This window comes from Ovis aries, chromosome 3, assembly GCF_016772045.2.
Source record: "Ovis aries strain OAR_USU_Benz2616 breed Rambouillet chromosome 3, ARS-UI_Ramb_v3.0, whole genome shotgun sequence".
NCBI classification, from domain to species: Eukaryota; Metazoa; Chordata; class Mammalia; order Artiodactyla; family Bovidae; genus Ovis; species Ovis aries.
This window is the reverse complement of record NC_056056.1, coordinates 163,353,366-163,378,954: the sequence shown is the minus strand read 5'-3', so window position 1 is coordinate 163,378,954 and position 25,589 is coordinate 163,353,366. Positions and strand designations below refer to the sequence as shown.

General features: G+C 50.3%; 1 protein-coding gene, 1 long non-coding RNA gene and 1 other non-coding gene across 12 annotated transcripts in view; 2 read left to right on the top strand and 1 right to left on the bottom strand.

Moving 5' to 3' along the window:
• Positions 1-473: 473 nt before the first annotated feature.
• On the bottom strand, positions 474-20,449 carry SMARCC2 (SWI/SNF related, matrix associated, actin dependent regulator of chromatin subfamily c member 2). Of its 7 annotated transcripts, none has more exons than XM_027967587.2 (29): positions 20,314-20,449; positions 18,188-18,307; positions 17,480-17,565; positions 16,947-17,028; positions 16,754-16,846; positions 16,079-16,148; positions 15,779-15,848; positions 14,971-15,046; positions 14,672-14,803; positions 14,452-14,567; positions 13,062-13,186; positions 11,927-11,986; positions 11,732-11,769; positions 11,326-11,456; positions 10,969-11,040; positions 9,090-9,203; positions 8,512-8,665; positions 7,761-7,853; positions 7,413-7,532; positions 7,261-7,323; positions 6,659-6,917; positions 6,259-6,420; positions 5,926-5,990; positions 5,560-5,695; positions 5,319-5,485; positions 4,529-4,663; positions 3,138-3,519; positions 2,387-2,809; positions 474-1,833 (listed from the first exon to the last, which is right to left on the bottom strand). In XM_027967587.2, exons 1-29 carry the CDS (start codon positions 20,422-20,424, stop codon positions 1,757-1,759), a joined length of 3,732 nt encoding a protein of 1,243 aa, XP_027823388.1. In that variant the 5' UTR covers positions 20,425-20,449; the 3' UTR covers positions 474-1,756. The 7 variants fall into 7 exon arrangements, with proteins under 7 accessions (XP_027823388.1, XP_027823392.1, XP_027823389.1 ...); XM_027967591.2 differs by having other exon boundaries at positions 2,726-2,809; XM_027967588.2 differs by having other exon boundaries at positions 7,413-7,529.
• The window catches only part of LOC105612393 (uncharacterized), a 25,280-nt gene continuing 18,909 nt past the window's right edge, over positions 19,219-25,589 (top strand). The window contains exons 1-3 of one of the 4 annotated variants that reach the window (XR_003588847.3): positions 21,207-21,995; positions 22,099-22,211; positions 23,227-23,410. This is a non-coding gene — a long non-coding RNA (uncharacterized LOC105612393). The other 3 variants (XR_006059565.2, XR_003588846.3, XR_003588845.3) reach the window with 3 other exon arrangements.
• Positions 21,329-21,410, top strand: TRNAS-CGA (transfer RNA serine (anticodon CGA)). The gene has a single exon. It is a non-coding gene; the product is annotated as a tRNA-Ser (tRNA).

Below are 25,589 nucleotides of genomic sequence, written 5' to 3'. Positions count from 1 at the left end.
AGTCCTCTCCTAGCCCTCCCTGGCATGGAAGGTCTTTTGTCAGGGAGCCCGGGAACTGTTTATTGGAGTGAAAGTCAGGCCATATTAGTACTGCCTGGGCCTGTCACTTCAGCGAGGCCCAGGGCCAACAATAACAAGCAGCTGAGATGCCTGCCTTCTCCCGCCTAATAAGGGAAGACATGAAGCCACCACTACTGAAAGGATAAATAGACAAAATTTCCAGGTTGTGAGGTGTCCTTCCAAGTCTTAAATGGCTATTTTTAGAGCAGGTGAGAGCCTCTCCCCAGCTCCTGCACGGCTGTTCAGCCCTGACAGCTGTGCTGCCTTTGGCCCGTTGTGGAGAGAGGCCCAGTGTTGGCCGGGCGTCCCTCCAGCCCCGCCCAGTGCTGCTGGAGGACTCCTGGGGTGATGCTCCAGCCCGATCCCCCTGCCTCACAGCCACGGGTAAGAGAACACAGAAGGCATCCACAAGATGGAACTGAAAGCAAATTAATTTATAAAAAAAAAAGGGAAAAGAAAGAAAAAAAATTTACAGAAAATTTTGAACAGAAGAAAGGTGCCAAGACGCAGAGGAAGAGAAACATGGGGACAAGAGGAACAAAGGGCCTGGTGGGAGGGACCAAGAACTGGTGGAAAGCCTTGGGATCACTGTTGTCATCACATCAGGGATAAAGAGGGACAGCTGGTACTGGGGGCACTGGAATCTGGGGTGCAGAGCTGAGCCACGAGCTGCCATCAGGGGGTTGGCATGCCCCTAGGTTGGGCATCCCTACCCAGCTGCTGCCCCAAATCCCAGGGAATTCCCCGATACCAGCCATGACGGGTGTGGTGGGAGGGAAGAGGGGACAGAGTGGCCCACCACGTCATAAGAAGGAGGTGCTTAAGTGCTTTTCTGACAATTCCACGCTTTTAAAACTTCCCATTCTCTTGGTGCTCCCCTCTCCGCATCTTCTGGGAGTCAGAGCCCGGGGAGGGGGCCACACAGCCCCACGTGCCCTTTCTTCCTCCACTACCTACCACAGGAATCCCCAAGACGTTTCCCCACCAAATAGACATACTCTGACATCAACTACGCAGGAGACTTTTAAAAACACAAAACTGACATTCAGAGGGAAAGGGGTCATTGGCTGAGCTGGGGTGGCCTAAACAGCAACACTGAGGAAGCAGCAGGAGAGAGGAGTGGGAATAAACGGGGCAGCCGAGGAGGGTGGGGAGCTGACTCGGTCACTAATGAGGGGCCGGAGGAGACGGAGCCTGCACCCTATCCTATCAGCTCTCCCCAGAACCTAATACCCCTTTCCTAAAACTCACCTCCCTCCTCCAAAAAATGTAAAAGTTGGATTTTTCTCACTGGTTGGAGGGCTTTTTTAAATCTCTACTTCCTTTTAAAGGGCTTTTTTTTTTTTTCAATCCATAAAAAATGCAGTAGTTTTGTGGGGATGTACCCTTAACAGTGGTTAATTAGGACCTTGTAGAAACACCTTTGCCCAGCCCTTCCTTTGAGGGCAGCGTCCCCATCCTATCTTCTCTCCCAGACATTAGAAACATCTTTTCCACAGAAGTCCTTGAATCATCAAATATAAAAATGCATGCCCCTGACAGGCACGGTGGGGGCTTTGGAGGGGCAGGAGGACTTTCCTTACGTAGTGACGAACTCTCCAGGCTGGGGAAGGGTCCCAGTGGTGGGGACGGGGCTGTTCCTGGAAACTTGATCTCCGTGGGGGGTGAGGAGGGAGAGAGATGTCGGGCTGGCTCCTCACTGTGGGGGTGGCACGGGGGTGACTGTGCCTGGGCTCGGGGCCGTGGGGTCTGGAGGCAGGGGGGTGCCTGGGTCTGTGGAGAGAAGCAAGTTGCATCAGCTGAGGTGAGCAGGGGAGAGGGTACAGACCCAGGCCACCAGACACGCAACCAGGCATGGCATGCAATGGACGGGAGATGAGAGAGCACCCCCGATGGACAACTTCTTTTCCCAGTGCCCTCTCCCACCACACGCTGGGAAAACTGCTACACCCTTAACTGTCCTCCTGCCCTCCAGGGAACTCTCTAAATGGGGCACTTGAGTGTGACGGGAACAAGCAAACGGGACGGCAGTCATCATGCAAACAAGCAGCCGTTTTTCCAGTTTACAACTGAGATGCTCTGTGTCACAGGACTCCTCCGTGACCCACCAGTGAAAGGCCCCAGCGTCATCCCAGGGGCCAGCTGCCAGGCTGGGGAATGGTGGAGGACAGCCAGAGAGGCCCTTCCCTCCTGTATTCTAATTTTACCACGGCGTTCAAAAAAAGGATCCTGGAAGCCCTGGTACCCGAGCCCCGAGCCCACCTGCCCTCCAGTCCACCCTGTGGAGCCCTCTCCCGCCCCTTGTCCCCTCCAGGACCCTTCTCACCTGGCAGTGGGCTGGCACTGGGCAGGAGGTTGCCCTGAACAGCTGCCACAATGGCAGGGCTCTGGGCTGCGGCGGATCCGAGCCCCGGCCCAAGAGGCAAAGAAGATGGCATGGTGGTGGTCGCCGGCAGGTTAGGATGTAGAGGGTTCGCCATGGACACAGGCAGGTTAGGTGGGGGGAGAGTGGCCGGGGCGAACGGGAGATGGTGGTGATGCCCATGCAGGTTAGGAGGAGGCGGGAGGTTAATACTGATGGAGTCGGCTAGGCTACCAAATGGGATGATGGATGGAGCAGGAGGGGGAGGCGGCATGCCAAAAGGCAAACCCAAAGGAGCATTACCCGCCACGCCTGGGTGCCCGCTGCCTGGCACTGCCCCTGGCATCATTGAGGGAGGAGTTTGTTGGTTGGGGAACGGTGAGGGGCCTGGGAATGAAGAGGAGAGATGGAGAAGATTGGAGGCATACAATCTCCCTCACCAACTCACTCACACAGTGAGGATAACCCAGTCACTCCTAGGCCACCTTCCCCTTTCCTGATACTAGAACTGAGTGATAAATCCTTCGAACAAAATTCCAAAACTCTGGCTCTGGGGAGGGAGCCCTGCTGACTTAGGGAATAGCCATGGTGAAGGAGGATCTGTAGAAACAGGTCAACCCTTATCTCCAGACCTAACACACACTGCCTCTAAGGGGAACTGGAACATTCCCCCGGACCCCTCCACTCAGCCAGAGTTCCAGAAGCCATCACTCACCATGGGGTCCAGGGGGGGGTACCCCTGGTGGGACGGCCCCAGGCTGGGGGGCTCCAGCTGGTGGCTGCTGCTGTGGCCCCACAGTTGACCCTGCCTGCCCAAGCTGTTCGGAGGGCCCCAAGCTTCCAGGAGGGGCCCCACTGCCCGCAGGAGCCGGGGCCACAGAGGCTGGAGCCATGGCCAAGCCGTGGACAGTGGGTGGCCCAGCAGCACCTGGCGGTGGGATAGGCTGGGAGCCTGGGGGCAGGGCTGGCGGTGGCTGCTGCTGCTGTTGGTGCATCTGCTGGAAGTGCTGCTGCCGGGCCCGCATCTCTGCGTACTTCAGCTGCTCCATGTGGAAGGCTTGCCTGTCGGCCAAGAGCTGCTGCCTCTGGTACTCCAGCTGCCCGGGCCGACGGAGAGCTGTCACCCGGGGGCTGGAGACCCCAAAGGCACACACCTTGCCCCCTGCTTTGTCTTCTGACAAGCCCAGCCTCCCATTCTGGCGATCCCCACACCAAACCTCAGCCTTGTGCTTGGCTTCCGCTGTTCTCGCCTCCCCTCCCCTCTCCAGTTCCCCCCACCAGGTCTTCTGGCTGCCCACATGGCTTCTCACTGCAGTGGACAAGTGGACTTAATCTGGTGGTAGCCTTTGTTCATTTTCAGCTCCAAAGCTTTGAATTTGTCATTACTTTCATCTGGAAACCAACCCCTACCCCACCAACCAACCAAGTTCCTCTAGTCAAATCATGTTCTTTCCCTCCTTCAAAACTGAAGAAAAACTCACAATTCTTAGGAAGCCCTCCCAGATCACCTCACTAGCCTCTGAACTTTGGCCTTTATTCTGCTCTCACTCAGGATTTTTATGCTTGATTGGAAATCTCTCAATTTTCATTTGTCAGATGCTTGAAGCATTAGCCAACTTTGACGTCTCCATATTGGATATCTGATATCTTCAATTGAGGAGTTCAGGATCAGAGTCCTTATCTTCTACTTTTATATCTTCTAAGAATCAAAATGAGTCGACACCATGTCCATCCTGTTCCCTTTCCAACTTTAACCCCTGGCTCTGAAGCCCTTACCCTCTCATCATGCCTTAAACCTGTTTAATCACTCAACAATCACTCCACAGCCAAGTCTACCGTGGACTAAGCACCCTTTAAGGACCTGGAGATGTGGCAAACTTGACCCTGGGGCTGACATTCTGTGGGACCTCAGTCTCCAGGCTGTACCTGTGGGTCACTTGTCCCTAACCGCCCAGGCTGGCTCCTCCTGCCCTGGTCTGGGCTGGTCTGCTCTGCTGTGATACTGTCAGCCTCAGGTTCTCTGTATTGCTGCTCTCCTTGCCCTAAACTGCGGCCCAGCCCACTGCCAAGGTGGGGCCCCGCCAACCGCCAGGGGACTCGACTCACTGCTTCTCGCTCCCGGTCCATGATCGTCTCTAGCTCCTCAAAGTGCCGGAGTTTGATTTCCAACTTTTTCATCTGGGTCTCTACCAGCAGGGCCACCAGAGATTTGATCTTCCTCTCCTCAACGGCAGCCAAGTGCTAAGGAAGGAAGGGTGGGGTGGCCATCAGTGCGAGGACCCAGCTGAAGACACTGGGCAACAGAGAAGGGTGGTGTGGGGGCTGACAGGCTTTAAGACAGAACTTGCTGTGGTCACAACCCAGAGAGTAGCGCAGGCTTGAGTGGTGTTTTTAAAAGAACATGAAAAAAGAGAGGATATCAAAGGATAAGGAAAGGTCAAATAATTGAGAGGGTGGAAACAGGCCCAATCAGGACTTCCCTGGTGGTCTGGTGGTTAAGAATCCACCTTCCAGCGCAGAGGAAGTGGGTTCGATCCCTGGTCAGGGAATTAAGATCCCGTAGGCCGTGGGGCAACTAAGCCCACGTGCCCCAACTGCCATAACCAGAGCCCGTGAGCTGCAATTACTGAAGCCCTCTCGCTCTGGAGCCTGCGCTCTGCAACGAGAGAAGCCCACATGCTGCAACGGAGACCCAGTGCAGCCAAATAAATAAATAAACTGCGAGACAGGCCTAATGATAAAGGCTTAAAAGAGGTAAGAGGTGACCAAGCGTTCCTCTCAGGATCCAAAGGGGACAGGAGACAGGCCAGCACTGGGTAAGGATGACAAGGCAGGCTTCCCTCCAGGTACCGTGCGATGAGGAGCAGCACCTCCTTCCCTGGGGCTGAGGCCTTACCTTGGCCTTCACGGCGGCAGCAGCCAGGGCGGCGGCGGCGGCGGTGGAGAGGTTGCCCTCGCCAATGTCGCGCTCCACCTTCGTCTTCCTCTCCCCCTCTGACTCCACCACTTCGTTCAGCACCTCCTCCTGCCCTTCCTTGGGCTCCTTCTCCTTCTCAGGATCCGCTGGGCCAGGAAAAGGGTCGTGAGCCCTAGAGCCTGGCTTCCTTTCTGAACCCCAACCACCACGTGAGGCTCACCTGTCGGGTCTCCGTCACTCTTTTCTGACTCCTTCTCGCTGTCGCCATCTTTCCCTTTCTCATCGTCCTTCTTGGGTGCCTCACTGGTCTTCTCCTTTGCTTCTTCCTCCACAGTCCCAACTCCTTCTCGAGGTTCCTGGAGTCCCAGGGAAAGGAAAAAGGGGAGTGTCAGGGTGCTGGTTCGCACACAGCGGGCCCAGACCAGGAGCTGAGTTTACACCTCTTATCTGGGAGAGGGCCTGGATCCAGGCTGCGAGCCCCATCCAAGCCCAGCCCTCGCCTGCCCAAGCTCAGTGGAGCCGGCTCCCCTTCCCTGGTCCACGCTGGACCCCTTTGCCTTCCCAGCCCGTGTCAATCCCGCTGTACCTTGGGTTCCTTCTTATCCTCTGTGGCCTGGCCCTCCGCCCGTGCCTCATCAGTCCCGCTCTCCTCTGGGTCCAGGGGAAGAGGAAACAGGAGATGTCTGACAGTTGGTCTACAACACTCTTCCAACTGCCCCTTCTAGCCAAGATCTTACTGAGAGGACCAGTGGGGAGCCACGGTACCTAAAGTAAAGCCCTGAGGAAAATGAACACCCCACCAACTCACCCCATCCGTCTCATGCTCTGAGGTCAGGTGGAGGCAGGGATGGTATGGGGAGGCCAGGCGGCTGAGGCTGCTGGTAAAAAGGGAGGAATTGGGGAACACGGCAAGCCTTACCGATCCTCTCCGGCTCATCGGAGGTGGTCCCTGCGATGCCACTGCTTTCCAGACCAAAGGCTGGGTCTGCCTTGCCTGTCACTTTGGCGGCTTCTTCCACTTTCCTAACGTGGGCCTCCACCAAAGCTGTGGGTACCTCTTCCTTCATTTTGGAGAACTCTTCTGTAAGACCCAGAGAGGGGGAGGCTGGGAGCAGGCAGGTAGGCAGTTCTGGCACTCTCTGTGAGAGCTCCCTCACAAACCCAGCTCTTCATCTCTGCCTGCGTGGAGCTGGACCGTTGCCTGGGCTGATGCCAGCCGCAGACAAGGCCAGTAGGGCAGTGAACTTGAGGGGGTTCCACAGTCAGAGTACCCAGCCTTTCAAATGCAAACCAAGAGGGATGGGAGCCCTGCGCGTTACCTAGGGCTGACTTCGCAGCAGCTGAGGCCACTCGAGGGTCGACGACAGAGGCCAAGAAGGCAACGGTGCTCATCACGGGGTTGCCTGACTGGCTGAAGGGGATGGGCTGGTAGGCCAGGGGGCCCAGGGAGGCCTCTGAGTCCTCCAGGTACGGGTCTTCGATGGGAAGCCGGAGAAAATGCAAGATGCATTCATCCTGTGTGCGGCTTCCCACGTGCTCTGACACTTTGTTCCAGTCATCTTTGTACATTTCCAGTGCCTGGTGGTGGTGGTGGAGACACAACCTCACTTACTCCAGTAGCCACCTCCCTCAAAGGTCAGCGTCCTCAACCCCGCTAAGCAGAGCTGCTTCAGAGCTCTCTGGGTTGTGATATTTATATACTCTGCCAGGCCCAAGGGGAATCTCCAAGTAGCACTTGGTAAGGACAGGGGACTGACAAAATGGTCTCAGTCCCTGCCCGGCAGCTGGCCCCTGGGGGAGTATATGATGGGCGCTGGGAAGGAGAGAGACAGGGCGAGGTCACGCCCTCCCCACTCCCAAGTGCGGCCGGCACCCTGGCCACTTCCCTTTCACAGGACTCTCCTTCCCTGGCCCCAGTTACCTCCAGGAGCAGCAGGGTCTCCTGTTCCGTCCACTCTCGAGTGGCACTGGCTGCGGCTTTGCTCTGCAGGGGAAACACGGGTGGGTCAGCAGGAAGAGCCTGCAGCCTTGCAGGAGGAGGAGCCCCGACCCCAGGTGCCCACCACCCTGTACCTTGGAGGGGACGTTCTTCTTCGTGTACATGTCTGTGCGCAGACCGAAATTCTGCATGTCTGTCGGTTTCTCCTTGCCTTTGTCAGGGAAGTTGAGCATTTGCTGGGAAGCAGAGTTCTGCTATTTGTGGAAGGGAAAGAGAGAGGTGACTCCGAGTGACTGCCAGGAGCCAGGGGCAGACAGAGAGAGAGGACAGACAGAAGGGGCTCCCTTCCCACAGCCAGGGACACCCCTGCGTGGACTTCCTCACTGCTGTAGCTCCTCTGCTCTCACGGCTCTTCTTCCCGGGCAGGGGCCCCCCAATAAAGGGGCAAAGAAGCAGCCCAGCGGGGTCTACACCCCACCTACCAGCTCTGGCTTGCCCTTAGCCGTCTCTGGCACCAGGTCATCCAGCTCTTTGCCCTTTCGCCCAGCCTTGGTATCAGCATCAACCTGGCGGCCCTGGGGGACAGAGCTTGGTGTCATGGAGGCTGGGCACAAAATGACCAGGCTGAGGCCCTGGAGGCCTCAAGACCAAATGCTGGGCAGCCCGAAGCTCGGGGGGCACTCATGCCACAGTTCCGTATTCCCTGAGTGGTTAATTAGACCTGGAATTGGCATGATATCCATTTGTATTCACATGTATCTTTACGGGTTCTCTTAGGAGCTGGACAAGTAGGTTCTAATCCTACATGTCTGACCCTGGGCAAGCCACATAACAATTTTTGTAATGTATGAAATGGAAATGGAAAAAAATGGAAGTGATAAAAATTATGAAGCAAAAATGAAAAAATGCTGGAAACGTGACAAGGTTAAAAAATTTCATGCAACTGAATTGTAAGCCATTTTTCTCTATCTGCTCCATCCCCTACATTAGCCTGTCTGCTCCCCGAGGACAACAAGCATCTCTTCTCCCTCAGCAAGTCCTTGCAGTCTTAGGTACAAAGGCTGAGAGAGGGTGCTAAATACATGGGACTGATTCCTGTGGCCCTTTGCATCCCATGGAAAAGGAAGAAGCCTCAAACACTCCTGAAACATTACCCTAAAAAACCAGAAAAAGAAAAGTCCAAAGAAGCCCGTCTGCCCAGTTCCACCCCGTCCCCGCAGCCCCTCACGCTACCTGCGGGGTCTTGGGCTGCAGTGGCACCAGCCCGGATGGTGTGTCTGCCAAGACGTGGAAGTGAGAGGTGGGCGGAGGCCCCATGGGAGTTGGTCGACTCTCGGCATCCACCTGGTAGTTAATGAGACCCCACTGTTCTAGGAAGGCATGGACCCTGTGAGGAGAGAGGCAGAGACTGGGTCACACACGAGGACAGGGCCGGGGGCACCCTCTTCTCTGCTCCTTCTACTCCCTGGGAGATACGGCTTCCTGCCAGCTCCTACACACCAGGGACAGCCAAGTCCCCATGCGCACCAGGGCCTCTCTCCATATCCACCCATCAGCTAAACCTTGCTTCCTGCCTCTCTCACCGGATGGGCTCCTTCACTACAGATGTGCTCCTTCTTCCTCCCGCCACACTGCAGAGAGCGCCCTGCACCCCCTCAGTCACCCTGACCCAAGCCTGAACTTGGCCTTTCTCTAGCAGTGTCTTTCCTGCTCATCCCCTATGCTCCTTGCCAGCAGCCTCTCTACTTCGACCAAGAGGCATCTGTGAGCATCGTCCTTGAGCCTCTGCCACCCCTCAGCTGCAGACCCACCTCATGATGGCACAGACGTCACCCGCCAGGTTCCTGCGACAGGCGGTGGACGTGAGATACTCCTGGGGGTTCAGCCGGTAAGTATCAATCATGAAGTTCCGATAGGCCAGGTAGCTGAGAAGAGAGAGATGTGAACGGTGAGAGGGCTGAGGGGTAGGGAAAATTGGTAAGAGAAGAACAGCCTTCATGTGTGACAGAGAATGCCTCATCCAACTCAATACACACTGCGGGTCGCCTGTGTGCTAGACATGAGGGGTTCAGACCCTCGATGGGATTTTTCGCTAAATGAGTTATCTCCTTGGCTGTGTGTGCTTGGGGATGTTTCGTCCAACTCTTTTTTTTTGGCCATTCCACATGGCTTGCAGGATCTCAGTTCTCTGACCAGGAACTGAACCTGGGGCCTGGCAGTGAAAGCCCAGAATCCTAACCCATTAGGCTAACAGGGCACTCCCTCATCCAACATTTGGAAAAGAAATCAAAAAGAGAAAGTGCCCTTAATTCCAAAGGCAGATGTTAAAGGGAAGTCCTTAGGGGTGCCTCCACCTAGTTAGCAGGGCACAGCCTTAAGAATACATGTTTTGAACGTGGAAAGGTCTACGTTAAAATCCTAGTTATACTATGATGGTCTTAAATTTTTGAAACTTAGTTACCTTAACCGTAAAATGAAGTGTCTGTTGAGAATAGAAAGGTCTATAGAGATACAGAATAGTGCTGGGCATGCTGTACAAGCTCCAAAAATGGCAGCTATTGTGCGGCGTAACGTAACGTTTGAGAACATGAGGCAGACTACAGGACTCAGACCCCAGCTTTATTACTCACGAGCTGTGTAACTATAAGCAAGTGACTGACGCCCTCCACACCTCAGTTTCCCTGTCAGTAAACTGAAGATAGTAAGAGCTACAGCTAAAGCTGATGTGAAGATTAAATTAGTCAAGGTATGTAGGATACTTAGGATAATGCCTGGGAGATAAAGGGCACTCAACACATATAGGCCATTATCGTTGTTTGGTATTTTACACCCAGAGTGCAAAGTGTAAAGAGTTCTAGTTCCAACTCTGCCTGCAGATCAAGTGGAACTCATGTCATCTGTCACTACTGCCTCTGGAGAGAGCAAGGCTTCTTTATATACTGCTTTCCTCAGCAAGAGGAGGAGAAGAGAATCATACCAGGCTGTGGGGAAAGAAACACGGTGGAAGGACCCTGGAGCAGGGAGATGGGGAGCTGAGGAATAGCTAGGAAGCCAATGCGTTCAGTCCTCAGGGTGCCTGGGCTCAGCACTAGCTCCCACCTGCCCAACCGTATCTATCCTGGAACATTCTTAACCACAGAAAACCACCAAACTAAAGCCAGGCAGGTTTGGTCTGAGGAGGAGCCTCGAAGGACATGAAGATGTCTGAGCCCCAGGCCCAGACTTTACAAAACACATCTCTCCATCCTTTAATTCACAGACTGGGTCTTAATAGTTCTTCTTCCCATTTTTTTCTGTCAAAACCTACTCTATGGGACCAGTAATAGTCAGTTACACTTTAGCCAAAGAGATTAATTATGCTGGAGATATTTGCATTTTAGACAGCACAGGTAAGGCTGGATGGAAAGCTCTAAACCCTGTTAAAAGAAACAGAGGGAGGAAACACAGCTGAGCCCAGGGGGAAGCAAATATTTGTTTTGAACAGAACAGCAAGCTTTACACAGCCCCCAGCAGATCCCAGAGGCAGTGGTCACAGTGCTGGGCTGGAGCTGCCTGTGGGCAGACAGCATGTCTCCGTGAGCCTAGCACAGGGCCTGGCTCATGTAGGAAGCTCAAGAAGTGTCTGCCCACTTGGATCAGGAGGAGCCAATGGGGACAGGAGGAAGAGAACCACGAGCTACAGTGTCTTACATTTCTGGAGTCTTGGACTTGTTCTTGCCATTGAAGAACTCAGGGAGAGCCCTCCGTTCGATGGCGTGAACACTGCAAGAGAAGCCAGGGTGCGATGAGAAGGCTCGAGTGGAGAGATGGGACCCCAAAGATGAGAGATGGGACCCCAATGAGAGGAAACGTCTGGAAGAAGGGGCAGCAAGAAGGAACGGGAGGCCTGGGTCTGAGAACTAGACCAGGAGCTCCCCTACAGCTGAACTGTACCCCAGTCTTGCTGGCTGAGTAAGAGGGAACTTATTTGGAGGCGGGAGAAGGAACAACATGCTGACCCGTGGTCACAGGAAAAAAGGCTTCAGTGAGGAGCTGGAGCAGCGATACCTGTTGTAGTCAAACCAGGCAGCATAGCTCGGGATGATGATGTGGTGGGTCTGCTCAGTCACGTTGTCCTCATGCAGGTCTGGGTTCTTGGTCTGTTCTCCCTTGTTGCCTGTGCTGTTCTCGTCCTCATCCTATGAGTATGGAGGCTGCTGGACTCTCAGCATTCTCGTTTAGCCCTTAGCAACCCCCTGCTTCTCCCCAACCCTGGGAACGTGGGCACTAAGGATGGGATGGAACTGAACAGTTATGGGCCTTGGGACTCAAAAGGCTCAGAGTTTTGAGCAACAGTGAGAATGAGTTCTAGGGTGGGAAGAGTCTGGGCAGTGGAAAGTTCTGGGTGAAAGGAACTTTATAATCACAAGGCAGAATCACAGGGAAAGGTAGGGGCCCTCTAAACTGGCTCTACCTTGCCCGTGGTCTCCATGCTTTCATCCTCTTGTTCATCTGAAAGAGAGAGACAGCAAGAGAGAAGGTTGGTGCTGCCTGAGGGTCTGGAGAACAAGTGCGCTTTTGGAAAGGCCCCGGTAGGCCAGGGGCAGGGACTGGCCTCCCGCCCCCACCTCTAGGCTCTGACTGCCTTGCCCCGAGCGCCCCATCTTACCCAGGTCAGTCATGGTGCCTCCTTTGACTGGGGCTGACTCTGAGTCCTTCTTAGTGTTGACTGCCAGGGGAAGAGAGTCATTTTAACAGAGAGGTTCTGTCTAAATCAAGCCCTTGCCTCTCCATTGTGAACAGTTCCAGAGAGCTCACTTTCTCCCAAAGTCTGCTCCATCTGATCACAAAATGTAATAGCTTACTCCAGTCACAATCATTCTAGAGCTTGAAACTTTTCCCCTTCCCCCATCAAAGATTCATTTTACTCAAGCTTTTTCTTATAAAGAAGCATCTTCTACTTTACGAACATTCATTAATCACTCTTGTCTTTAATTGCCCCTTATCTCCATCTAGAAGTCTTTAAGTTCCTCCTGGACTGACAGAGTCTGACCAAATCATTCTGTAGAGGAGTGGCTGGATCTTAAACATGTTTGAAAGCAGAGGACATTTTCCTCCACTGAATTCATACACAGGAGCTCACCCGAGAAAACACAGAGAGGAGAGCTGCGCTGATGGAAGAAGGGGTGAAAGCTGGAACTCCTCTCTCAGTGGCCTTCCCCACCCTAGTCCTGAAACCCACTCCTGGATGTCTGTGGAATACAGACATAAAGCAGTAGTGCAGAGCAGTAGTCTCCAAAGTGGGGTTGCAAAAGAGGGTCCACTGGAACACAGGCCGAGAATATTAGAACCTCTATTTTTTAATCTTATCCTCTATGTTTTCCTAATTTTACATAACGTATGTTTTATAATGTTCCTAAAAGTAGTGGTGAACACTACATGTGTATAATTTGTGCTCAAGTATATCTCACTGACATTGAAAGTGAAAGTGGCTCAGTCATGTCTGACTCTTTTCGACCCTATGGACTGTAGTCCATGGAATTCTCTAGGCCAGAATACTGGAGTGGATAGCCTTTCCTTCCTCCAGGGGAACCTTCCCAACCCAGGGTCTCCTGCATGGCAGGTGGATTATTTACCAACTGAGCTTTCTGGTGTGTAATAAAAGAAGTTTGGAGACAGCATGGTCCATGACTCAGACATGGAAATGAAGTTAGAGGACTGTCTGTGGTGATGACTATGATTTCAATAACCAGCTAAGTTGAAGGGTAAGAGTCTCTATCCCTGGAGCTGGGCCTGGCCCATACCTGTCTTGGGCAATGTCACCTCTTCCACATTGGGGACCGGTGAGGGCTCATCCATGTCCTTTGTCAGGTCTTCTTGCTCCTCCTCTCTGTGGCCTCGCTTTGACTTGGTGTAAGGTGTTGAAGGACTGCAAAGGAAAGAGAGTGAAAGTGAATCCAGGCATCTTTGGACAAGGACTCCCTGGAAGGTGAGTTCCATGGAAAGAAAGGAAGCAAGAAAAACTCCCAAAGGGACTGAGAGGTACAATGTGATAAACATAATTCACAGTGCTGTGTGGTACACACGAAAGTTGTTAGGAGAGTAAATCCTGGGCTTCCCTGGTGGTCCGGTGGTTAAGAATCCACCTGCCAATGCAGGAGACACGGGTTTAATCCTTGGGCCACGAAGATCCCACATGACACGGAGCAACTAAACTCCTGCAACACAACTACTAAGCCTGTGCTCTAGAGCCTGGGAGCCGCAACTGCTGGAGCCTCTGTGCTCTGGAGTCCGTGCTCTGCAACAAGAGAAGCCACCTCAATGAGAAGTGTGCTCATCACAACTGAGAGTAGCTCCTTCTTGTCGCAACTAGAGAAAAGCCCATGCAACAATGAAGACCCAACACAGCCAAAAAATAAACAAATAAATAAAAATTTTTAAAAAAAGAACAAATCTTGAGAGTTCTCAGAACAAGGAAAAAAATTTTTTTACTTATTTTTCTATTTCTTTAATTTATTATCTACATGAGACAAAAGATGTTTACCAAATGTACTTTGATGATCGCTTCACAATGTACGTAAACCAAATCATGATGTATTCCTTAAACTTCTACAGGGCTGTATGTCAGCTACATTGCAATAAAGCTACAAGGAAGGGACTTCCCTGGTGGTCCAGTGGTTAAGAATCCACTTTCCAATGCAGGGAAGTGGGCTCGATCCCTGCTCCAGGAACTAAGATCCCACATGAGGCAGGGCAACTAAGCCCACGCCACAACTACTAAGCCTGAATGCCCTAGAGCTCGTGTGCCATAACTAGAGAGCCCATGAGCTGCAAGGAAGATCTCGAGCAACCTCGAGCACTGCAACCACGACTAGATGCAGCCAAAAATAAATTAATTAAAAAAAATAACTGCAAGGAAGAAAAAAGGGAGAGAAAACCCTGACGGCAGAACTGAGCAAAGAAGAAACTGATCACTACAAAGTAAGTGGAAGAGGCGAAGACATTTCATCTGCAGATTAAGCTCTCTTTGAGTTTACTAGTGGCCAGGACCGGAAGTAGACACTGGATAGCTAAAGATCTCCTCTTCCCTTGCTGGCCAGCGCCTGGTAGTTACAGGAGGGGATTAGTCCTTCCTTCCTTAACCAGGGAGTGGACACAGCAGTGAAGGCAGGGGCCGGTTAAGGGCTGGCCTACCCTTTCTTAGCATTCTTCTTCTTGGCTTCTGGGGTTGGTGAAGGTGAGGGGGAGCGCTTCCTCTTCTTATAGTTCCCCCCCTTCTTGTCCCGTCGGTCCGAATCTGGGCTGTTCACCTGAGAGGTTGAAGAATTGGGGCAGATGTCAGCCAACAATCTCCAGCGAAGATTGTTCTGAGACTTGTGCTAAGGGCTCAGGAGAAAAGAAAAAGAGTTTTCACCTCATCTGTCAGCGTCTTGGCTGAAATCTTCTTCCGGCGGGAGACAGGGTTTTTGTCATCATTTACTTCATAGTCTTCCTCATTCATCCATTCATTGAAGGTGTCTGTGTCCAGGATCCATTTTGCATGAACCTGAAGTACAAAGGCAGACTGCCCTGGGGAGAGGCCTGGAAGTCCTCGGTTCTGTCTGGGGACCCTTAACAGAGGAACCCAAGGGCCCAGGAGCCTCTCTGTTCACCTCTGAGAGCGGTCTGGCCCTGGTATTCTTGGGGGAGGGAGGGTGGACAAGGAAAGCTCACCTTCCTAGGTTTCTCAGGAGTTGGAGCATCTTCCACAGATGCTTCAATTTCACTGGCTGGGATCCACGTGTCATAACTGCCATGGGAAATTGAGCGTGAAGCACAATCAATGGGATAAAGTTGTGGAAAAATAAAGGGCAAACCTTTTACTTTTCCCATTTACAAAAAGTATCGGGTTGTTGGGTTACTTTTTGTATGGTGTGTTGAGTATGATTATTTTTTCCAATTAATATTGGGATTCTTTTCACTATACAGTAATAAAAATGATTACAAAACATTTCAAAAATAGAAGAAAGGAATCATCCTAACACAAGCACTGTGGCATTCAGTATATATGTGTTCTCCAGTAACGTTTTTCTACAATTTTTTTTCCTATTATTTTGTTTTTACATAGTGGCAATGATACTACATGTCATTTTACATCCTACTTTTTGCAATACTTACCTATAAATTACGTATGCTATCTCTACCACTTTAAATACTGTAAAATAGCCCACTGACTAGATATATAAATTTGCTGAAACATTTCCCCACTGTTAGACATTTAGATTATCTCTAATGTTTACTTACCAAAACTCATACTAGGATAACCATCTCACACACAAAGCCCCAATGCTTTTAGTCTAAGCTTTGTCCAGTAAGCCCAAACTTCCCACAGGACAGACAAGAGGGTTCACGTAATAGGTGGGAGAACAAATTAACAGAGTGAAAAACAACCCTCGAAGAGTGCCTTCTTGCTTTACTAGACGTTCCAGGGCTTTTCCGTCTGGCTCTTGTACTTAAACCTGTCCCCAGATCCCATCCTCACCTGTCAGGATAGTAGCCCCAGTGCAGAAGAACCTGCTTATCTCTCTTCATGACTGGCCGTACCCATTCCTCTGGGGACAGAGACAGAGCAGGGTGAGACACGAGCTAAAAGGGTACATACACCAAAGAACTCTGTACACAACACCTGCCGCAGCAGGGGACTCGGGAATACGAGCAAAGGCGGTTAAGAAGATTCAGGGTTCTAAGGAGGGAGGAGCCGAGGCACTACACAGCTACTGAGTGGTCCTCCATCTCCTAGTCCAAGCCATCCACTGCAGTGACCAAGAAACCCAGGCCTCACCTTCCTCCAGGTTCCCTGGAACGGGATACACAACGTGGGAGGCACTGTTCTTATCCTCAGTGACTGTTCCCTGGATGACATAAAGAGAAGCAGGTAAGTGTGGTCCTCTTTGAATTAGTCGTGAATGTAAATAAACCAAAGTAAGATTTAACCACAGATCTGCCTTCATAATCATATGGTATCAGAATAGTATGAAAGTTGGTTTGCATTCTCTAAATACACATCAGCTGAGTGGCAGAGAGAAACAGCTGGGACTTTGCAAATAATGGAGAAAAATCAAAGAATTTTAAACTGCTACAGATAAACCTCTGAACAGATAATCTGTTACATATGGGAAATGAACAGTCAAGTTTATGTCACTGTATGTCCCAATGATAGCTGCTTGTTATTACAGAGTTCCAGAGAGCAAAGATCTCATTTATCTAAAATCAGGCAATCTCTAGCTCAATGGAAATAGATGCTTTTCCCCTCAGGCCTATGCAGTCTCTAGGAACAGTGATCTAAACCTGCCAAGAATGGGAATGGGAGAAACAGAGAAACAGAAACAGAGGCTTAAAGCTTTAATTCTAATATTCTTCCAAATAGGTAGGGCTACCGCGGGGCCGCTTCTTGTATGCAAAACATCAGAAAAAGAGTCATGGAGTTTCTAAAACCTCTCCTCACCCACCCACTCACCTGATGTCTCTTGATAATGTCTTTTAATTTCCCTAGCAGTTTGGGTTCAATTTCTGGGCACAGAAAAATGTTAGGTCGAGACAGGCAATTATTCTGTGGGGAGAAGAAATAAGTGGGATGAGATTATAGGGAAGGGGTGTTTTGGATTCTCATCCAGGGAAGGGAGATAAGTGGCAGAGTTCTTGACTATTACCTGCACCAAGGACTTCTCAATGGTCATGAACATTTCCACATTGCGGTCCATGCGTGATGGATTCTGAAAATCGTAACGCCGCCTTGTAAAGAAGCAATAATCTAGTGAGTGGTATAGCTCAAGTCTGGGGACGAGGTTAGCATATGTGATTATTTTAACATAGGAGATTAGGAGGCAATTTTGCCCTCAGCTGTGCCAAAATCACCTGGGATCTGGGGTTCACTGATCTCAACTCCACAAATCACTTTGTACTTAGTCCGAAAGGATAAAGAAAGGCTTGAGATGTCAACCTAAGAATCCCTTTTCCTCTACAATACACACACTGACACACATATACATATTCACTCATTCTTAGAGAATCTTGGCTCTGACTCCCAGCCACTTTTCTGACCTAGCAGGTCAGGTCCGCTATCTCGTAAAGTAAAAGACTTGCAAGAATGTCTACTCTCTCCCACCCCACAAAGACCCTCATAAAGGGGGATTCCCTTTAAACTAAATGTTAAGAAGTACAAAGAGAAGAGAAGGCATCTCACCATCCCTGGTCACTCTTGAATTTGTAGGCAGCTGCAAGTATGTGGCACAGGGAGCCTCCTGCTTTGAAATCTAGGAAACATTTGATCTACAAAATTGAGACAGGGAAGAAGTATATGAGAATTACATCCTAAATTCTCTTATGATTTAACAATCCTTTCACAAAATCTTATGCTGAACTGATCTCCCTCTCAAAGCTGGAATTCTTTAACCCCTGTGCCATTCTATCTTGTAGCCTAGAAGAGGGGAGAGAAAGAAACCAATATCTACAAAGCCCCACCATGTCCCTTGCTGGATTCCCTTTACTGGGTTTCCTCGTTAATCATTACAGGTAATACCTACAACATAGGTATATTAATCCCATCGAGAGATAAAGGAACCAAGACTCAAAAGGCATAAATGACTTGTCCAAGATGACAGAGACACCAAGTGGTAGAGCAAGGATTTGAACACAAGAGTGTGCAAATCCAAATCTCACGTTCTCACCATGCCATGAGTTTCATGACTGAGTTTCAATACTCGAGATAACCTGTTGCATGAACTATTACTAGGACAAAGGGGATGGTAAACTGGGGGCTCTGCCAAGCCAGTAACACCCCAACCAGGGAAAGGGATGGTAGGAAGTCACCCAAACCTCAAAAACTAGAAGATTTACAAAAACACAAGAGACAACTCCTTCTTGGATTTGCCCCCTTGCTTTTTGCACTTACCGGCAGTTTAGTGAGCGGTGCATTGCTGACATGTTTGCCAAAAACTTCTTCCTGAAATTGTAGCAACTGTACAACCAGGCTAGACAGGGACTTGTTGGTGGGTGGTTCGGCTTGTATATACTGGGGAAATAGGGAAAAGGAGAGAAAAACAGACCCCAAATCAATTTTCCACCATCTCCCTTCTTTCTTTCCCAGAAGCTCTGGAAGCATCTGGAATACAAATAGTGTCTTCTTCCCCCACATGCCTAATCTCTTAGAAAGAAAACGGCAGAAGGAAGGCCTGAGGTGCCCCTCACCAAGAAGATGACATTCAGCTTCCTACTGCCAGTCTTGGGTGCTGGCAATATAGGCAGCTTCCTACTCTCCCTCAACTACACCCTAAAAATGGAGCTGCAGGATCCAGATCTTTAGCCAATGGCACCTAGAGTTGTAAAATTATGAAGATTCATAGGGATCAGGCCACAGAAGCAACATCTGGAATGCTCTAAGGGAGACAGCAGTCTACTTCTTTGAGTAATGGTGTGGAAGGTCAAGATTCCCCCTATAATATAGCCTGATAAGAAAGGTGCAAAGAAGCAATATAGGGCACATGTCTTCACATGCCCTCCTAGAAGGGAAAAAAGACAGCTACTGCCCAGCCAGGTGGAAATAGCAAGCCAGTATCTACCCTTCTTGAGGAGACTGTACTGGACACAGGCAAGCCTGGGGCTTCTTAAATATTTCCATATTATGCGACCTAGCACCCTAGCCTTCAGTTCTCGTGTAAAACTGTGCAAAGAAGCTAACTTTATCTTTTGATCCCCTTTTCCTCAACCCCGACCATAGAAAAAAGCGCACCTTTTGGTGGGAGGTGTAAAGAGATCCTTGAAAGAAAAGGTAAATGACAGAGCTAAGAGCTTGACAGCTGAACTAGGTCACAGGCTGTCAATTCCCCCAGGGCCAGACACTAAGCCCCTAGACTGATCTCCTGTCCAAAAGGTCAAAGGTAGAAGCCTGGGAGCCAGAGCCTCAGGCTGGTGTAGAGAGGAGCCACAGACCCAGCAGCTGTTGGTCAAGCTCTGACACCCAGACAGACCTCTGAGAACAGAGCCAGACTCATAACCAGGATCAGAGGGGCGTTCTCCACCAGCCCATCACACTTCTGACAGGTTGCAGAGCTGAGCAGGAAGAACTGGGGAGCTGAAGGAAAGTCTGAGAACCTCTTATTGGGGGCAGTGAGAAGGAAGAGACCCAGACCCTCTCCAGAGAAAAGCCCTATGCAGAGATGTTCCTTTCAACCAGGCCTAAAGACAAAGACATCACCAGGAAGAGGTCTGGTATAAACGACAGGTAAGGCTTGAACCCTTTGTTCATTACCTTATTATCTCCTGTTACGGGATGGGGGACTCCAGACACAAACTGCATCCTAGTCTCTGAACCCCAAACCCAAGGCAATGCAAGGCCAGGTGGTGGGGTGATTTCATTGTGAAGTTGAGCAATGGTTTTAAAAGGGGTAGCTGCCCAGGAACTCCTATACCCTGACTCCCAAAGAGGTTCTGTTACCCCTTGTACGGAGATGGGGGCGGGCGGTAGACAGGTGATCCCGGGGTGGGGGCCTTTTTCAGGCTGGTGAGCAGTCGAGGGCCTGCTCTGGGGCTGTTTATCCTCTGGCTTTCATCATCTTTCTCTGAACATACACAAAGCACCGGCGAGGCCTCAGCCCTGCTGGTACCTGGCTCCGTGGGGAGCTCTGGCGGGCACCGTGGCGGGCACGCTCGGGTCGGGGGGGGTGGGCATTCGGCACCCATCCACCCCCGACCGTCCCTCCCGGAAAAGCCCGGAAGGCGATGGCTTACGGAGGGTGGGCAGCTGGCACCGGGACCCGCCGGACGAGTGGAGAAAAACAAGGGGCAGAGGGCGCAGCAGTGGGGGCGGGGGCTGGAACCAGAGGCGGGGGTGGGGGGGGTTGTTAAAAGAGGCTGGGGGAGGGGCGCGGGGCGGCGGAGGGCGCGCTGGGGCCGCTCCGGGCGCCGCGGGGGAGGGGCCGCGGGCCGCGGGAGGGTGGGCAGGAGCTGGGGGTGGGGGGAGCCGCGGGGCCTCGGTCCCTTTGTCCCGCCCCCGGCCCCCGCGCGGCCCTGCCCGCGTACCTTCTTGTAGTTCTTGCCGAGCCACAGCCGCACGTTGTCGAACTGGGTCACGGTGTCCGCGGCCTCGTAGTACTTCACGTTGGGGCCGCCGTCCTTCTTCCGCACCGCCATCTTCTCGGGCTCGGGCTCGGGCCCCGCCGCCGCCCGCCCCGCTCAGCTCAGCTCCCGCCTCCTCCGCCTCCTCCTCCGCCCGCCTCCCGCCGCCTCCCGCCGCCGCGGCCGCCGCCTCCCGCCGCCTAGGCCGGCCCCGGCCCGCGCAGCGCCCCCTGCCGGTCGGCCGGACGCGGTGGCGGCGGAGCGCCTGGCGCGGGGCGGACCCTGGCGGCCTCCCTGGCGGCGGCGGCGGCCGCGGCCGGAGCTCTGGGGAGGAAGCTGCTTCCTGGAGGGGGCGCACACTCCCCAGAGATCGCCATTTGCTGACCTGAAGTCTTTTCTTGCCTCTCAGCCGGTGGAGTGGGGTACCTCTCTATCCTACCCCAGGGGGATGCCGGTCGCCTGAGGAGCCCCCAGCCCAGACCTCAGTGGTCCTCACCTTGCACATTTCTTAACCCCACAAAGCCCCTAATCCCGAGGAGCCCTGGACCCGTTTCCGCAAGAAGTTTCTTCCTGTCATCCATCCCCAGGAGTGCCCCGTTTAAACTCCTGAGCCTCCCTCGCCCCTAACGCCTTGTCCCAGGTCTCACTCCGCAACCCGAGGAGTCCCCTAGCCGCCACCCCGGGGACCCAGCCCCTCCTCTCCAACTGCTTTCCTCTGCAGGCCTCGCCAATGCCTCCTAAACAGCTTTGCGCTCCTTGAGACCCTCATCTTCGTAGGGCGGGAGACCCTTCCTCTTTGGGTCACCCGATCCACCCGACTCTCTTCCTTTGAGCGGCGTGAAGGCAGAGGTAAGGAGCGGAATGTGAGGAGGTCACAGGCTGTGTGTTTGGGCTTGGCCCAGCTTCCCGTTGCCACCACTCGCTCCGGGTCGTTGTACAGACCCTTTCTGTAAGTGCTCGGTGACAGGCGGTCTTGGAAGTCACGGTGGCCGAGTGGTTAAGGCGTTGGACTCGAAATCCAATGGGGTTTCCCCGCACAGGTTCGAATCCTGTTCGTGACGGCCGCTTTTTTTCAGGGTGTGTGTGAAGGAAACTTCTTGACTTCCACGTGTGTTTCGTGCCTTTCCCTTTCTGTATCGGAAACAGAAGCCAAAAGGTCTCACCCCTGGATCTGGGGGAAGAAGGGGGCTGAGGGTGACAAGAAGCGTTTAATGATGTACAACTGTATTGTCTGCTAGGATAACAAAGCACTTAGAGAATTCTGTAACTTCAGGTTTGCAAGCAGAGTTTCGACGTACCTTGTTTCATTCTTTCGGGAGGGTGTAGCCAAAGATTTGGTTCAAGAACGGTTAAGTGTTGTTCAGGAATGTGAATGCTAGTTGTGCTTTTAATAGTAAAAACTGGAGTTTCCAGATAAAGAGGGCACCTCTGAATTTAATGACCAGACGTCACATCTTGTAGGTCTCTGTACCGTGAAGATCCTAGAAACAAGGCGTTCTCTCACTGGGATTTCCCTCAGGTGCTACGTCTCAGGGATCACAGAGCTTGTGGGGAATGATCTATTGAAACATCAACACTGCCAATCTGGCTGGAGCCAGAGTGTGCGAAGATAACTCACTTTTTATCGTGTGCTTATTATGTGCCAGGTAGTGTTCTAAATTCTCCTTGTTCCAAGTTCCTAGCTAGGGAATTACCTGATCCTTCTCCAACCCTCCTGTACTCACCTCACCTGGTTCTTTCTCTTCCCAGTTTCTCACTGTGGGGAATATCTAGGATTCTTGTTGAGGATGTTCTCTTTTTGTATATGATTTCTTGCACAGCCACATCCCCAAGAAGATTCCCCAGAGGGCAGGGATTCAAAGGTAATTCATAGAGTGTTTTACACATTTCTTTTCGGAGTTTCCCACCTTTCTATCATTCTCATGCCGTCTCATGAGATACACAAGCAGAGTTTCATAAGCAAACTCTGCTTGCATATGAGATATATCTATCTCATGCTGCTCTCTCCACTTATGCTGTTTTTTCCTTGCCACTGCCTCCCCCAGCCATACCACTATCCCCCCATACTTTCCATCCTGCATGTCTCTTTACCTGCTGTTTGAGGTTCTTGATTACAACAGCTAGAACCAATCAGTCAACCACTACCATCCATTAGGTTGTATTCAAGGCATCTCGTTTTATGTGCTTCTGCAAAATTTAATTAAAATGTTATATTTATTCTACCTCCTAAATAGTCTACTGTGTCTACTTTTCTCAGAACTGAGTGCAGGCTGGCCCCCCACCCCTTGCTGGAGCCTTCCTGTGAGGACTGCATGCACTGGTATATGTAACGCATCTACACTGTGATCTATCCACACTGCTATTATCTAAAGCATCCACACTGTGGCCAGGGACCTTAAACCCTATCGTGGTTCCTTTTTTTTTCTTCTCACTCTTTCATATTCACTACATTTCATCCACTGGTATTCTTTTAGTTCCTGGTATAATATTTGTCTGTGTTCATACTGTTCTCTGCCTGAAATCATCTCTCATCATCACTTTCTTCTCAGTTTCCATTAAATGTTGGTTCTCCTGGGAAGTCTTCCCTAACCACTCGTCACTCCCATATCCTATTCCCTTATCTTACTATGTGAAATCTTTCTTCCCTTGTAGAATATACACTCTTGGCACATTTAAGCCACTCCAAAAAAAATCTTTTTGAGTACGTGGATTTTTTTTTTTAACATGTGTACATATTTTAATCTTCAGGCACTGGACTCCGTGAGAGCTTCTTGAGAGTTAGGACTGTGTGTTTTATTGTTTTTTGCACCTCCTCTATTAGGCTTTAGACATAAATGTGATTTTAAAAAAATGTACTGAATTAATATAATCTAATAGGTTCTCTACTGGACTTCCTACCAAATCCTGGTTTTGCGCATGCTCTCAAATTTAATTATCTGAAGATCCAAGATCAAAATTGACCAGCAGAGGGCAGCAGACAACTATGTTGTGAGGAGAAGGAGGCCTCATGGTTTACAAAATGGAGGATCTGGATCCACCATAAGCTGGTTGAGATTGTTTGGTAATTGAGATATTTCTTTTCATTCTCAAATGCTTTCCTTGTAGTGTTGGAAGTGAGAGGCCAAGACTTTGAACTGCCATGCACAAGAGAGAATTTCAAAATTTTACTGTCCCCATTGCCCATCACAAATTCTTCACCCTTCCATCCCAACAAATCTTATCTTTCTGTCCTGTTTTGTGTTTCATAATCAAGCCCCCTTTCTCACTATTCTTACATATTCATTATATTCTACCCACTGGCATTCTTTAATTTTTGAGTTAATATTTGGCCTTGCTCTTCTGCCCTGAAGTTACCTTCTGCACCTAGGCTTGCAAGCCCCACTCATTTCAACCTCCTAAAGAATAACCTTTCATAGCAGATTAAAATTCTCCTACTCTACTCATTCAATCCTTCATTAACTCAGGACAAACAAAACAATGCCTTCACTTGACACTTCCAAATCACCATGTTGTTTTCTACTGTTTTTTGTTTTTAAATCTAGACATTCTACCTCTAGCTCCATGCTATCTTTAATACCCTGTGGTAGAAAACTTTGCCATGTTTGAAGCCATTGATTTCTTACTGGGCTTGAGAGACATTGTACATTCTTGCTTTTCTCTTAGAACACTATTTTTCCATCTCATTTATTTTCTTCCTTCTTCTGTGAAGTTCTACAAAAGCTTTGCTCTTCTCCTCCTCCCAAGCCAGAAACCCCAAACCACTATTCCAAGCACTATTTCAGCCACATCATGGTCCTATATCTCAAGCTGCCTTGTTGTTTAGTCGCTAAGTTATGTCTGACTCTTTTGCAACCCCAAGAACTGTAGCCTGCCAGGCTCCTCTGTCCATGGGATTTCTCAGGCAAGAGTACTAGAGTGGGTTGCCATTTCCTTCTCTAGGGGTCTTCCCAGCCTGAGGTTGGAACCTGCATTTCCTGCTTGACAGGCAGATTCTTTACTGCTGAGTCACCAGGGAAGCCCCATATCTCTAGCCTATATATCTGCATAGCTAACCTAATGTCACCTAAAACACAAAACTTTTTCCTTCCCTGAATCACATTTTCAACTTTTTTCATTTGTTAATACTATTCTCCCAATTCTATCTAGTTTCCAACCTTAAGAATTATCAGGCATTTTCTTTTCTGCCATATCCATCATTCACCAACCTGCTTCCTCCATCATACCATCCATTTCACGGTTACAGTGGCCTTCCAGATGCCCCAGTTTCACCACACTTAAAAATCTCTGAAGCACTGCTTTCATCATATTAATCTCATCTAGGAATTTCAGTGCCCCATCTGTTCAAACACATTCTATTATCAATATGCCCTGCCTAAATCACCCATTTTTTTTAATCCTTGTGTCCTTCCAGTAAGATAGCCCCAATCTAAATGGGCTTGATGTCTAAGTCACAGCCTCATTTCTTCTTTCTCTCTTGAAGTTCCTTCTGTCTCCTCACCTTAAAACCAATGACTAGCTAATTCTACCCTATACTGATTTTTTTTTAAGCTGCAGATTCTTAGATCTTAATCAAATTTGCTTTTATGTGACTAAAAAGCTAATGTGGGGAAATCGAACATGCAGGAACTTATCTCCTTCCAATTTGTCAACTTGTTCCAGATGTTACAAGGCTTGAATCTCTGTAGTTTATCCAGTAAAACAAATCATTAGAGGACCCAAGCTGAAATGATCTCAACCTACACTTATTTCAGGAATGCTATCATTGCATAGAACATTTCTGGAGCTCCTTCATGGCTAGTTTACAAGCCACATTTAAATGACTGATTACTTCAAAATTACTTTAAAAAAAGCTGAAACATTAGCCACCCTTATCATGCATCTTTTTTTCCAGATTTTGTTCCAGATTACTTCTGGAATTCCCTAAGGTCAAATTCTTAGCCTCTGTTCTCTCCTTTAGTGGCTGCTATCATTCCTGGAATTTCTTGATAATTCCCAAATCCACATCTTTAACCCTAACTTTTTGCCCTTAAGCTGTAGACCCACATTTCTGTTTTCTAGCCAACTCCCTCTATGGGGAAGCACTTCCAACCCATTTTTCCCCAAATGAGCTCATTACTTCATTCTTCAAACCTGCTCATCTCCTTGCTATTCAGGTTAATGACATGTCCTCTCACTCACAGACTAGAAACCTCAGTCTTTATCTGTGACTCATCTTTAGTTAAGTGCCCCTTTTTATGTGC

Coding starts and splice junctions, on each gene's coding strand:
- SMARCC2 (XM_027967587.2), bottom strand. CDS start 20,424: ATGGCGGTGCGGAAGAAGGACGGCGGCCCCAACGTGAAGTACTACGAG. Junction 11,457..11,731: donor GCATGGAGACCACGGGCAAG/GTAGAGCCAGTT, acceptor CCATACTCATAG/GATGAGGACGAGAACAGCAC. Junction 1,834..2,386: donor CAGTGCCAGCCCACTGCCAG/GTGAGAAGGGTC, acceptor TTCTCTCCACAG/ACCCAGGCACCCCCCTGCCT.